The 14,237-nt window shown below is 41.1% G+C and overlaps 1 protein-coding gene across 1 annotated transcript in view; it reads left to right on the forward strand.

The window, feature by feature from the left end:
- Positions 1 to 14,237, forward strand: part of DNAH3 (dynein axonemal heavy chain 3) — a 201,401-nt gene that overhangs the window by 105,401 nt on the left and 81,763 nt on the right. The window contains exons 38-39 of the mRNA XM_021712292.1: positions 10,880 to 10,980; positions 12,446 to 12,551. Coding sequence (XP_021567967.1) covers positions 10,880 to 10,980; positions 12,446 to 12,551 — 207 coding nt within the window. The remainder of the gene's footprint in view (positions 1 to 10,879; positions 10,981 to 12,445; positions 12,552 to 14,237) is intronic.

Here is a 14,237-nt window from a genome sequence, read left to right on the forward strand (position 1 = left end):
CCATAAGAGCTATGATCTTCTTGGGGATACATGCTCTGACCTGTTTCAAAAAATTACGTGAGCCAGGTAATGTGCAGGAAAACTATTTAAACACAAATTAGGATAAGCAGGTTTGACCAGCGTGTTTCTTCTTCTCCCCTGAGAGACCAAGGCCTCAGGCCTTTTCTTATGATTTAAATGTCTCACTAGGACCCATTTTGGCAAATGGGAAACAGTGCAACTGACTTAATAAGTATTTCAAGACTATTCCATGTAATTGCACTACTTTCTACAGAGACATGCCTGCTGACCACTAGGTCTTCTGATGATTTTTTATTTCATTCTAAAAAGAATTTATGGAACAAGGGGATTAAGATGGCTGACATATATTTTGCCCACTTTGTAATGGGCTGTTTTTTTTCTGTTTAGCATTTTTGAGTTCCTTATAGATCCTAGATGTTATGCCTTTGTCAGATATACAGTTGGCAAATATTTTTTCCCAGTCTGTGGGCTGACTGCCCACTCTCTCAATGGTTTCTTTGGTTTTGCAGAAGCTTGTCAGTTTGATGAGGTCCCACTTGTCTATCTTATCTCTTATGGCATGGGCACTTGGTGTTTTGATCAGGAATTGGTAGCCAGTTCCAATTTCCCTAGTGGTGTTTCCTGCGTTTTCTAAGGATCTTATAGGTTGAGGTTTTATGTTTAGGTCTTTGATCCATTTAGAGTTGATTTTTATGTATGGTGATAGGTAGGGGTCTTGTTTTAATTTTCTGCGTGTGGTCAGCCAGTTTTCCCAGCACCATTTACTGAATAGTTCTCCTCTCCCCAGTGGTTGGTGGTGGAGGTGTTGTCAAAGATAAGTTGGTTGAGAAATGGAGGTTTTGCTTCTGGAATCTCTATCCTGTTCCATTCATCTATATACCTGTTCTTGTACCAGTGCCAGGGTGTTTTGATTATTGTCGTCTTATAATAAAGTTTAAATTCTGGGAGTGTGATACCTCCTGCTTTTTTTTTAGGATTGTTTTGGGAATTTGTAGTTGTTTATGTTTCCATATGAATTCCTGTATTGTTTCCAGGTCTGAGAAGAATGATACTGGTAATTTAATGGGTATTGTGTTAAATACGTAGATTGCCTTGGGTAAGATAGACATTTAACAATGTTGATTCTTCCAGTCCATGAGCATGGGATATTTTTCCATTTGTTTTTGTCATCTTTGATTTCTTTGAGCAGTGTGAATAGACACTTCTCAAAAGAAAACATACGAGCAGCCAACAGATACATGAAAAAATGTTCCGCCTCACTAGTCATCAAAGAAATGCAAATTAAAACCACACTGAGATACCACCTAACTCCAGTCAGGATGGCCATCATCAATAACTCAAAAAACAACAGATGCTAGAGAGGATGCAGGGAGAAGGAAACACTTCTACATTGTTGGTGGGAGTGTAAACTAGTACAACCTCTGTGGAAAACAGTTTGGCGATTCCTAAAAGGTCTAAAAATCGACCTTCCGTATGACCCCACAATTCCCCTCCTGGGAATATACCTGGAGGAACTCAAATCACTATGAAAAAGATACCTGCACACGCATGTTTATTGCAGCGTTATTCACAATAGCAAAAACATGGAACCAACTGTGGTGCCCATCGAAAGAGGACTGGAAAAAAAAATGTGGTACATATACATGATGGAGCATTATGCAGCCATAAAGAAGTAATTTGTATGGACTTAGAGGCTATAATACTGAGTGATCTATCACAGAAACAAAGAACCGAGTATCATGTTCTCACTCATAAGCAGACCTTGAACAACTATCATAATACAATAAGAAAGAGATTAGCAGTAGTGGGAAACTGCCAGAGGAGGGCAGGAGCAGGATTTGCAGGAGGGAGAAACTGCCAGGGAAAGGGGAGCACACCTCATCAACAAGGGTACCTGCATAATGAACATTTGTATACCTAATCCTGAATTGTACCCCAAATATTTACAATAAAATTTAAAAAGAAAATAAAAAGATACTTGCACATGCATGTTTATTGCAGCATTATTCACAACAGCAAAAACATGGAACCAATCCATTTAAAGAAGACTAGATTTTTTAAAATGCGGTACATATACATGATGGAATATTACATAGCCATAAAGAAGGTCGAAATTATGAACTTCGCAGCATCTTGAATGGACTTTAAGTCTGTAATACTGAGTGATCTATCACAGAAACAAAGAACTGAGTACCACATATTCTCATAAGTGGACCTTGAACAATTATTATAATACTATAAGAAAGGGATTGGCAGTAGTGGGAAACTGCCAGGGGAGGGGGCCATACCTCATCAACAAGAGTGCCTGCATAATGAACATTGTATACCTAACCCTGAATTGTACCCCACATATTTAAAATGAAAAAAAATTTTTTTAAAGATGGCTGAAGTGAGGCAGCTAGACTGAGCTTCTCCTTCAGAGGGAACTAAGATAGTTTCCTTAGCACCCAGAGAGGAACAGGTCCAGCAGCATGGCCCAGGAGTCTCCAAAGAAGAGAGAATAGCCACTTAGAGCAAAAAAGAAGGAAAAAATCCACTGACCTGGGCTGGAACTAGCAGGACTCTTCCCTGCGCCGCCCAGTCCACCACAGCCTCTAGGTGCAGTGAGGGAGGTGAGGGGTGGGACTTCCGGAGTTCTGTGCTCCTGCTGTAAACTTGCAGGGATCTCCAAGCTTCTTTGGGCTTCGTGGGACCCCAGCCCCTAACAGGAAACCCCTTTCCCCGCAGCCATGCTTGGCCTTGAAGTGGTACAGGAAAAAAGTCTAGAGCAGTGCCAGCTGTCATTTCCTAAGAACTCAAGCCTTGCAAGGTGGAGCTGCTGCTTTCCAGCCAGCTTGCGAGGGTACAAACCCCAAGGGCAAACTCTAGCTGCAAACAGTTCCTGGTGGGCGGGTTGTCTGGGAACACCTGAGGCCTTGAAGCTGGCTGCACCTTGACATTCAGATCACAGATTGCCTGAGGCCAAGGAGGGAGCCGGGTGGGATGAGTTGCCATAGCAATCTCTCCTCTCCTGAAGTCTTGGGCCTGCTCTGCAAACCCCTTAATGGCCTGGGACTCTCTCCTAACCCCCACTGGTTCAGCTCAGAGTGCACACTTGAGGAGTGAGCCATCTCCTTTCCTCTGGATGAATCCACAAGGCTCAAAACAGACAGAAAACCTGGGAAATCCCCAGAGCCCCGCCCTCACCCTAGACTAGCAGGGCACTTCCTTGGAGAAACACTCTGCAAGAAGAAACCCTACAGTCGCCATAGTAGCCGACTGTCTCCCACAAGCGCCCCCTCCTGACTGGAGGGCAAAGGTACAGCCAACCACATAGGATACAAGCATCTCAGCTCTGGGGAAGGCCTGATCCTAAACGCCAGTCAACGACACTTTTCCAGCCATGCTGGCCACTCAGGACACCGAGAGCCAGTGCAGGTACACAGCAAAGGACCACCACGTGGCAGTTGAGAAACTCACCACAACGAGGCTATATATAACCATGGGAGCCCTACAGTGCCTACGTCAGCCTCCTGCCAACCACAAATAAGAAGAAATTGTCTATCCAAATGAGAAGGAACCACAAAAAAGATCTGACAATTTGAAAAAACAGAGTGCTCCAAAATCCCCAAAAGACCACACCAACCCTTCAGCAATGAATCCTAACCCAAGTGAAATTGTTGAAATTCCAGAAATAGAATTTAAAAGTTTAATGATAAAATTGGTCAAGGAATTTCAGTAGAAAACTGAAAACCAACATACAGAAATTTTAAAAATTATTTAGGATATGGATGGAAAATTCTCTGAAGAGAAATAAACCTGGCCAGGAGTAGTGGCTCACGTCTACAATCCTAGCACTTTGGAAAGCTGAGGTGAGAGGATCGCCTGAGCCCACAGGCTTGAGATCAGCCTGAGCAACTTGGCGAGGCCTCATCTCTACAATAAATCAAAAAATTAGCCAGTTGTGGTGGCACGTGCCTATAGTTCCAGCTACCTAGAAGGCTGAGGTGGAAGGATCAACTGAGCCCAGCAAGCTGAGGCTGTGGTGGCCATGAGTGTGCCACTGCACTCCAACCTGGGTGACAGAGTGAGACTCCACTAAAAAAAAAAAAAAGAGAGAGAGAGAGAGAAACCTTAAAAAAAAAGCTGAAATTCTGAAAATGAAAGAAGCATTTAGAGAAGCACCAATTGCAGTGGAAAATTTTAACAGTAGACTAGAACAGGCAGAAGAAAGGATCTCAGAACTTGAAGACAAGGCTTTTTAATTAACCCAATTAGACAACAATAAATAAAAAAGAAGAGAATGAAACAAGGTCTCCAAGAAATATGGGATTATATAAAATGTCCAAACCTAAGACTCATAGGTATTCCTGAGGAAGAAGAGAAAGCAACATGTTCTAAAAACCTATTTGAGGGAATAATGGAGTAAAATTTCCCTGGTCTTGCCAGAGATCTAAATATATAGATACAAGAAGCCCAAAGATCCCCTAGAAGATTCATGGCAAAAAGGATATGCATCCAGCTATGCAAAATTAATGTGAAGGAAAGAATTTTAAAAGAAGTGAGACAAAGCATCAAATAACTTACAAAGGTAAACCTATTAGACCAACAGCAGACTTCTCAGAAGAAACCCTACAAGCCAGAAGGGATTGGGGCCCCATTTTTCAATCTCCTCAAACAATAACTATCAGCTAAAGATTTTGTATCACACAAAACTAAGTTTCATAAATGAAGGAGAAATGAAGTCCTTTGCAGACAAACAGACACTGAGGGCATTTGTCACCAGTAGACCAGCTCTACAATAAATATTCAAAGGAGTCCTAAATACTGAAACAAAAGGTTGAAATTAACCAGTAGAAAATTGCTGGAAGTCATAAAGCTTACAGGCTTTATGGAACACCAACAATAGAGAAAGTAAATAAACAAAGCAACCAGATATCAACCAGTAGGATCAGAATGGTACCTTACATTTCATTAACTCTGAACGTAAATGGTCTTAATGCCCCACCAAAAAGATATAAACTAGACTGAGCACTGTGACTCATGCCTTGGGAGGCCAAGGCGAGAGGATTGCCTGAGCCCACAGGATCAAGACCAGCCTGGGCAACTTGGCGAGACCTCATCTCTACAATAAATAAAAAAATTAGCTGGGCATGGTGGCACGTGCCTGTAGTTCCAGCTACTTGGAAGGCTGAGACAGAAGGATCACCTGAGCCCAGTAGGTGGAGGCTGTGGTGGCCGTGAGCATGCCACTCACTGCACTCCAGCCTGGATGACAAAGTGAGACTCCAACTCAAAAAAAAAAAAGATATTAACTGTCAGAATGGAATTTTAAAAAGCAAAATATTTGCTGCCTTTAAGACCCATTTAACTCACAGAGTCCTATAGACTCAAGGTCAAGGGGTGGGGAAAAATATATTCCATGCAGATGAAAACCAAAAACGAGCAGGAGTAGTCATTTTCATGTCAGCTAAAACAGACTTTAAATTAACAATAGTTAAGAAAAAAGAAGACAAAGATGGCTATTATATAATAGCAAAGGGATCAATCCAACAAAAGGACATAACAATTTTAAATATATATGCACTGAATGCCAGAGCCTTCAGCTTTATACAACAAATTCCATTAGTTCTAAAAAAAGAGATAGATAGTAATACAATAATAATAGGAGACTTCAACACTCCACTGACAGCAATAGACAGATCATCAAGGCAGAAAGTCAACAAAGAAACATTGGAGTTAAATGGGACTCTAGAGGAAATGGAACTAACAGACATGTACAGAACATTTCATCCCAAAACTACAGGATATTCATTTTTTTCATTAGCACATGGAACATTCTCCAAGATAGACCATATGGTAGACCACAAATCAAGTCTCAAAAAATTTTTCAAAATAGAAATCATATCAAGCACCATCTCAGACCACAATAGAATAAAACTAGAAATTAACTCCAAGAAGAACTCACGAAACCGAACAAAGATATGGAAGCTAGACAGTTTCTTCCTGAATGATCCTTCGATCAACAATGAAATCAGGACAGAAATTTTAAAATTCCTTGAAATAAATGACAACAATGAAACAAGTTATCAAAACCTCTGGGACACAGCCAAAGCTATGTTCAGAGAAAAATTTATAGCACTTAAGGGCTATATTAATACATTTGTGATTGGCAAAATTTTCACTTTCCTAATGCTGATTGTGGGTGAAAATTTTAAAAAATCTGAAGTGGGTTGCTATAAACTTTTGTCATTAAGCACAAATGAAATGGTATTTTACACAATACAACTGAAAGTTGCAGACATATCCAGTATTTGCCTCAGACACCGCTCTGACTAGCATTCCATACTTTGTATTTATATTTGGATTATAAACCAAATATATATTACTCAGAAACAGAATTTGCAAAGACATAAATTCACATTAGCAGCAACCAGGAACAGAATTTGGAATGATGTAAATTCACATCAGCGGCAACCAGGAACAGAATTTGGAATGACATAATTTCACATCAGTGATTGCAAATGAATTAATAAGACTGAAAGATCATACATCAGCAACATAACTTCAAACCTCAATGAACAAGAAAAGCATGAACAAACCAATCCCAAAGGTAGCAAAAGAAAAGAAGTAATGAAAATCAGAGCAGAACAAAATGAAATTGAAATTTAAAAATTACAAAGAATCAAGGAAACAAAAAGTTGGTTATTTGAAAAGATAAACACAACTGATATGCCACTAAGTAGATTAATTAAGAAAGAGAGAAGATTCAAATTAGCTTAATCAGGAATGAAAAAGGAGACATTACAACTGATATGATGGAAATTCAAAAGGTCATCTAAGACTATTATGAACACCTTTATGCAAATAGGCTAGACAATGTAGAGCAAATGGATAAATTGGAAACATATAATCCCCCAACATTGAATCAGGAAGAAATCGAAACCCTGAACAAACCAATAATGAGTAGTGAGATTGAAACTAATTAGAAGTCTCAACAAAAAAACAGTCCAGGACCTGATGGACTCACAGCTGAATTCTACTAGACTTCCAAAAAAGAACTGGTACCAGTTTTACAGAATCTATTCCACAAGATTGAAGAGGAGGGAATCCCCTCTTGACTCATTCTCTGAGGCCTATATCACTCTGATACCAAAGCCAGGAAAAGACACAACAAAGAAAACTACACACCCATATCCCTTATGACCATAGACACAAAAATCCTCAACAAAATATTAACAAACCTAATTCAACAGCACATAAAAAAATACTAATAATAATACACCACGACCAAATGGGTTTTATTCCAGGGAAGCAAGGGTGTTTCAACAAATGCAAGTCAATAAACGTGATCCACTACATAAACAGAATTAAAAACAAAAAATCATATGGTCAATTTAATAGATGAAGGAAAATAATCTGATAAAATCCAGCATCCCTTCATGATAAAAACCCTCAGCAAAGTAGGCATAGAGGGAACATTCCTCAAAATAATAAAAACTATCTATGACAAACCACAGCCAATGATATCCTGAACGGAGAAAAGTTGAACACATTCTTTCTTGGTACTGGAACAAGCTAAGGATGCCCACTTTCACCACTGCTATTCAACATTGTACTGGAAGTCCTAACCAGAGCAATCAGGCAGTAAAAAGAAATAAAGGAGCCGGGCTCAGTAACTCAGCCTGTAATCCCAGCGCTTTGGGAGGTTGAGGTGAGTGGATTGCCTGAGCCTGAGGGTTTGAGACCTGCTCGGGCAACCTGGTGAGACCTCATCTCTACAATAAATCAAAAATTAGCTGGGCGTGGTAGCACATGCCTGTAATTCCAGCTACTTGGAAGGCTGAGGCAGAAGGATCGCCAGAGCCCCGCAGGTAGAGGCTGCGGTGGCCGGGAGCATGCCACTGCACTCCAGTCTGGGCGATGAAGTGAGACTCCAACTCAAAAAAAAAAAAAAAATTAGCCGGGCGTGGTAGCGCGAGCCTGTAGTTCCAGCTACTTGGAAGGCTGAGGCGAGAGGATCGTCGGAGCCCAGCAGGTCGAGGCTGCGGTGGCCAGAAGCGGCCACTACACTCCAGTCGGGCGACAGAGTGAGACTCCAACTGAAAAAGAAAAAAAAAGAAAGAAATAAAGGGAGCCGGGCTCGGTGGCTTAGCCTGTAATCCCACGCCTTTGGGAGGCTGAGTGAGTAGATTGCCTGAGCCCGCAGGTTCGAGACCTGCCTGGGCAGTGAGACCTCATCTCTACAATAAATAAAAAAAATCAGCTGGGCGTGGTAGCACATGCCTGTAATTCCGGCTACTTGGAAGGCTGAGGCGGAAGGATCGCCGGAGCCCAGCAGGTCGAGGCTGTGGTGGCCGGGAGCGGCCACTGCACTCCAGTCTGGGCAACAGAGTGAGACTCCAACTCAAAAAAAAAAAAGAAATAAAGGGTATCTAAATTGGAAAAGGAGAAATCAGACTATCCCTGTAGGCTAACTATATGATCGTATACCTAGAGAACCCTAAAGACTCCTCCAAAAGACTCCTGGTCTTGATAAAAGAATTCAGTAAGGTTTCAGGATATAAAATCAACACACATAAATCAGTAGCACTGATATACACCATTGGTGACCAGGCTGAGAATCAAATCAAGAACTCAATTCCATTTATAATAGCAGCCAAAAAACTAAACTACCTAGGAATATATTTAACCTAGGAGGTGAAAGATCTCTACAAGGAGAACTATAAAACTCTGATGAAAGTAACTGTAGTAGAACAAACAGAGAAACATTCCATGCTTGGAAGAATTCTACAGATTCAATGCAATCCCTATCAAACTACCAAAGTCATTTTTCACAGAATCAGAAAAAACAATCCTAAAATTCACATGAACCGAAAAAGAGCCAGAATAGCCAAAGCAATCCTAAGCAAAAAGAACAAAGCTGGAGGCATCATATTACCTGGCTTCAAATTATACTACAAAGCTGTTGTTACCAAAGCAGATTGGTTGTGGGACAAGAGCAGACACATGGGCCAATGGAACAGAACAGAGAATCCAGAAATGAACCCAAATACCTACAACCAACAGATCTTTAACAAAGCAGACAAAAACATACACCAAGGAAAGGACACCCCATTCAACAAACGGTGCTGGAAAAATTGGAGAGCTACATGCTGAAAAATAAAACTTGATCCCTATACAATAAAACTCCCCCCATATACAAAAACTAACTCAAGGTAAGACCTAAATGTCAGACCTGAAACCATAAAAATCTTAGAAGAAAACCTAGGAGAGATTCTTATGGACCTTGGCCTGGGCAAAGAATTTATGACTAAAACATCAAAAGCAAATGCAACTAAAACAAAAATAAATAAGTGGAACTTAATTAAACTGCAAAGCTTCTGCACAACAAAAGACATAACCAACAAAGCAAATAGACAACCTACAGAATGGGAGAAAATATTCACAAACTATGCATCTGACAAAGGACTAATATCCAGAATCTACAAAGAATTCAAACATATCAGCAAGAAAAAAGCAAATGACGCTATTAAAAAGTGAACAAATAACACGAACAGACATCTCTCAAAAGAAAAAATGCAAATGGCCAACAAACATATGAAAAAATGCTCAGCATCATCAGGAAAAAAATTAAAATCACAATGAGATATCACCTTATACCAGTCAGAATAGTCATTATTAAGAAATCAAAAAACAATAGATCCTGGTGTGGATACAAAGAAAAGGGAACACTTATACAATGTTGGTGGAAGTGTAAATTAGTACAATCTCTATGAAAAGTGGTATGGAGATTACTCAAAGAACTAAAAGTAGATTTATCATGTGATCCAGCAATCTCACTACTAGGTATCTACCCTAAGGAACAAAGATGCCTCCACCTGTGTGTTCATCGCAGCACTATTCACAATTGTAAAATGTGGAATCAACCTAATGCCCATCAACTGATCAGTGGATAATGAAAATGTGGTATAAATACGGCATAGACTACTATGCAGCCATAAAAAAGAATGAAGTCATGTCTTTTGCAGCAACATGGATGGAACTGGAGATCATCATCCTAAGTAAACTGACCCAGAAACAGAAAACCAAACACCACATGTTCTCACTCATATGTGGGAGCTAAACGGTCACAAGAATGGAAATAATAGACACTTGGGACACTAATAAAGGGGAGGCAGAAGGGGAGTGGGGGTTCAGAAACTACCCACGAGGCACAATATTCACTATCTGGGCCACCTGAGACCCAATCCCCACTACCACACAATATGTCCATGTAATAAATACCCCCTTGAATATAAAATTAAAAATTAAAAAATAATAATAAATAAAAAGAATTTATGAAGAAGTTCTTGTCACTCCAACCATGGACTAGTCCATGTGGGTATTCACAAAAAAGAGTCTTTTGTGAGAGACTTGAGCAAATAAAATAGGATGTGAATGTGCAGTTAAGTTCTATGTTAAATACTGAGAAAGGGAGCATGAAAACGCTGTGATCTGATGATTTCTCAATTCTTCATCTAAGGTTGTTTCTAAGGTCAGTGATTTCCTGATCTCCCTACTTAAGACTGCAACTGACCACGACTGAAGGTTCTCCAAACCCCTCTTCAACTTTATTTTTTCCAGAGCACTTTCCACCACTTTAAATACTATATATTTTTTGCTTATTATCTGTCTTCTCCCAGCAGCTTACTGGGAGATCCAAAAGGACAAAAACTTTGCTTTATTCTACTCACCTAGACCAGTGCCTGGCATGTAGTAGGTACTCAGAAAATGTTTATGGTATAACTTCAAACCAACTTTGTCTCCACTGAGACTTTTCACTTGCAGATGAAATTTAACACTTTTCCTGTCACCACCCTCTGCTTTGTACTTTTAGCTGTGTTTGATGAGTGGAGAGATCATACAGATGAGCCCCAAGATGAGTCTGATCTTTGAGCCGGCTGACCTTGAGCAGGCTTCTCCAGCCACCGTGAGCAGGTGAGGCAGCCTTTATTGGGACCCAGAGGGAAGATGTGTCCCACTAACCCTAAGCAGAAGAGAAAGCTCTAAAAATTCACAAACGTGATTAAACCCTAGCAGATCACCTGTATTATTTGTTATTCACTTAGATTTGTCATATAATCAATCCTCAAACCACACTGCAGATAAGTGTCTAAAATTGAGCAAGAACTTTGAAAAAGTGTTTGACATTATCTCCTAAAGTTGAACTTTCTTATCTTATGACCTGGCAATTCTCCTAAGTATACACTCAAAAGAAACTTCTGGGCTGGGCTCAGTGGCTCAGCCTGTAATCCCAGCACTTTGGGAGGCCGAGGCAAGTGAATTGCCTGAGCCCGCAGGTTTGAGACTAGCCAGGGCAACTTGGCGAGACCTCGTCTCTACAATAAAATAAATAATGAGTTGGGTGTGGTAGTGCGTGCCTGTAGTTCCAGCTACTTGGAAGGCTGAGGCAGAAGGATCGCTGGAGCCCAGCAAGTTGATGCTGGGGTGGCCATCAGCGTGCCACTGCACTCCAGCATGGACAACGGAGTGAGACGCCAACTCAAAAAAAAGAAAAGAAAATTCTGGTGGTGCACGGTGGCTCAAACCTGTAATCCCAGCACTTTGGGAGGCCAAGATGAGGGAATTGCCTGAGCCCATCAGTTCTAGAACAGCCTGGGCAACTTGGGAAGACTTTATCTCTAAAATAAATCAAAAAATTAGTCTGGCATGGTAGCGCTTCTGTAGTTCCGGCTACTTGGAAGACTGAAGTGGAAGGGTCGCCTGAGCCCAGCAGGTTGACACTGGGGTGACTGTGAGTGTGCCACTGCACTCCAGCCTGGGCAACGAAGTGAGTTTCCAACTCATAAAAAGAAACTTCTGCCTATGTATAATAGAAGGTCTGAACAAGAATATGCATAGTGGCACAACTCACAATAACAAACATTTGGAAACAGCCCAAATGCCCATTAACAGGAGTGAATTCATAGAGTATAATATAGTCAGAAATTGTAATATGTATATATAGCACTCAAAGTAGAAGCACTGCACTGACATGCAACGATATGGATAAATCTTAGCAACTAAATTAAAGATAAAATCTTAGCAGTATCATGTCTGAAAGTAAGCCAAAAATATTACCTACAGCATGGTACCCTTTAAAATTACTAGAAACAACTAAAATAAAAATTTGTACATTTTTGGAACATATAGAAATGCTATAAAATTATGTAAGAGGAAAGGAAATCAAGGGGCCAGTGAACACTAGAATCAAGATGTTGTGTTACCTCAGGTGAGGAATCCCGGAGGAATAGGATAAGGAGATAATATGGTTGGATGAGGGTTATTTGTCAAGATCCATTAAGGCCTAGGGTGGTACCTGACGTGTAACAGATGCTCAATAAATGTTAGCTACCATTAGAAACAAACGAGATCACCTAGACTGGTCCTCTGTGCTTCCCAGGTGTGGGATGATCTACATGGAGCCCCATCAGCTGGGCTGGAAGCCCCTGAAGGATTCATACATGGACACCCTGCCCCCCAGCCTCACTGAGGAGCACAAGGAACTGGTGAGACCCTTGGACCCTTTCCTTTCCCTCCTCCCATCTCCCCACTTTTCACCTCAAGGGCCTTCTAAGCACATCTCTGCCTTCATAGTTCCAGGAGGCCAGAAGGGGCTTGGAATTCCCTGGCTGTCCCCAGTTATCTTGTTTTCTGTCTACCTACCATTTTTCTAACTTTCTTCTTCATGGATGGTGGAGTCAATTTCTCCTTCCTTATCCACCTTCCTCATCACTCCTTAGTTCCCCAGTGGAGGAGAATCCCAGTGCTGAGAAATGTTCTTTATAGTGTCTAGAATGTCACCTCTTTCCCCATTGTCCCACTAGCTGAAATGTTTCTAGAAGTTTCTCTAGAGAGGGAATGAGTATGAAAAAGCTGTTTTATTTTTTGTGCTGCCATTTTCCATCCCTGTAGCCTAAAACTCCACACCTGCCACCTCAAGGTCACCGAAACCAGTTAGAAATACTTTCACCTCAGCTATTGTGAGTGGCCTTTCTTTTCTTCCTTTCTTAAAAGGAAAGCTCAGGTTAGGTAGGCATTCAGACCAGAGAAGCAGAAAGGGAGAAGTTGTGTCTGCAGTTCCTCTTGCCCTTCCCTGTATTCATGAAAGTCTCCCATGAGGAAGCCACAAGTGGCCTGTCCTTCACCATCCAGGTCTCAGCATAAATGTCTCCTCCTCCAGGAAGCTCTCCCTAACCTTTCCTGTTCTCCATCTCCATTCTCCATTGTAATACATTTATGTTTCCTGCCAGTGCTTTCCATGATCTGTAAGTGTTTTACTGATTTCCTTACTTGTTTAGTTATTTATTGTTTATGTTCCCTGCCCCTCAGATTGTGTGCTCCATGAAGGCAAGGGCCTTGTCTATCTTGTCCATTGTTTATTCCCAGCACTAATGCAGTACAACTAATAGATGCTCAATAAGTATTTGTTGACATATCTATGTATACAGGTATATTCGCATATACATGTATACATACATACATGATCCACATATTTCCACACCTAAGTATGTATTTAGTGATGTCCCACTTACCTCAAAAAAATTAACACATAGTATAGGGAAACACAAATAAAAATAAAAAAAAGGATGAAAAAAGACTAGGAGAAAAGCAACTCAAGTAATTTTTTTTTTTTTTTTTTGAGTTGGAGTCTCACTCTGTCACCCAGACTGGAGTGCAATGGCTGCTCCCGGCCACCGCAGCCTCGACCTGCTGGGCTCCGGCGATCCTTCCACCTCAGCCTTCCAAGTAGCCGGAATTACAGGCATGTGCTACCACGCCCGGCTGATTTTTTTTTATTTATTGTAGAGATGAGGTCTCGCTGCCCAGGTGGGTCTCGAACCCACGGGCTCAGGCAATCCACTCTCCTCAGCCTCCCAAACGGGCAGGATTACAGGCTGAGCCACCGAGCCCGGCTCAAGTAATTTTTTAAAAGAGTAAATGAGGCGGGGAACAGCGACAGGACTCATTATACCCCCAAATAAGTACATGCATATATACACACATACGTAACATGGGGTGAATTACCGCAAATGAGCCCCAAACTTAGCTCTGTACCTTCTTTTTTTATTTTTTATTTTATTTTATTTTATTTTTTGAGTTGGAGTCTCACTCTGTCACCCAGACTGGGAGTGCAGTGGCCGCTCCCGGGCCCCGCAGCCTCAACCTGCTGGGCTCCGGCGATCCTTCCGCCT

The sequence above is a fragment of the Carlito syrichta genome, unplaced genomic scaffold (genome assembly GCF_000164805.1).
Source record: "Carlito syrichta isolate Samal-C Ts95f unplaced genomic scaffold, Tarsius_syrichta-2.0.1 Scaffold303175, whole genome shotgun sequence".
Taxonomy (NCBI): Eukaryota; Metazoa; Chordata; class Mammalia; order Primates; family Tarsiidae; genus Carlito; species Carlito syrichta.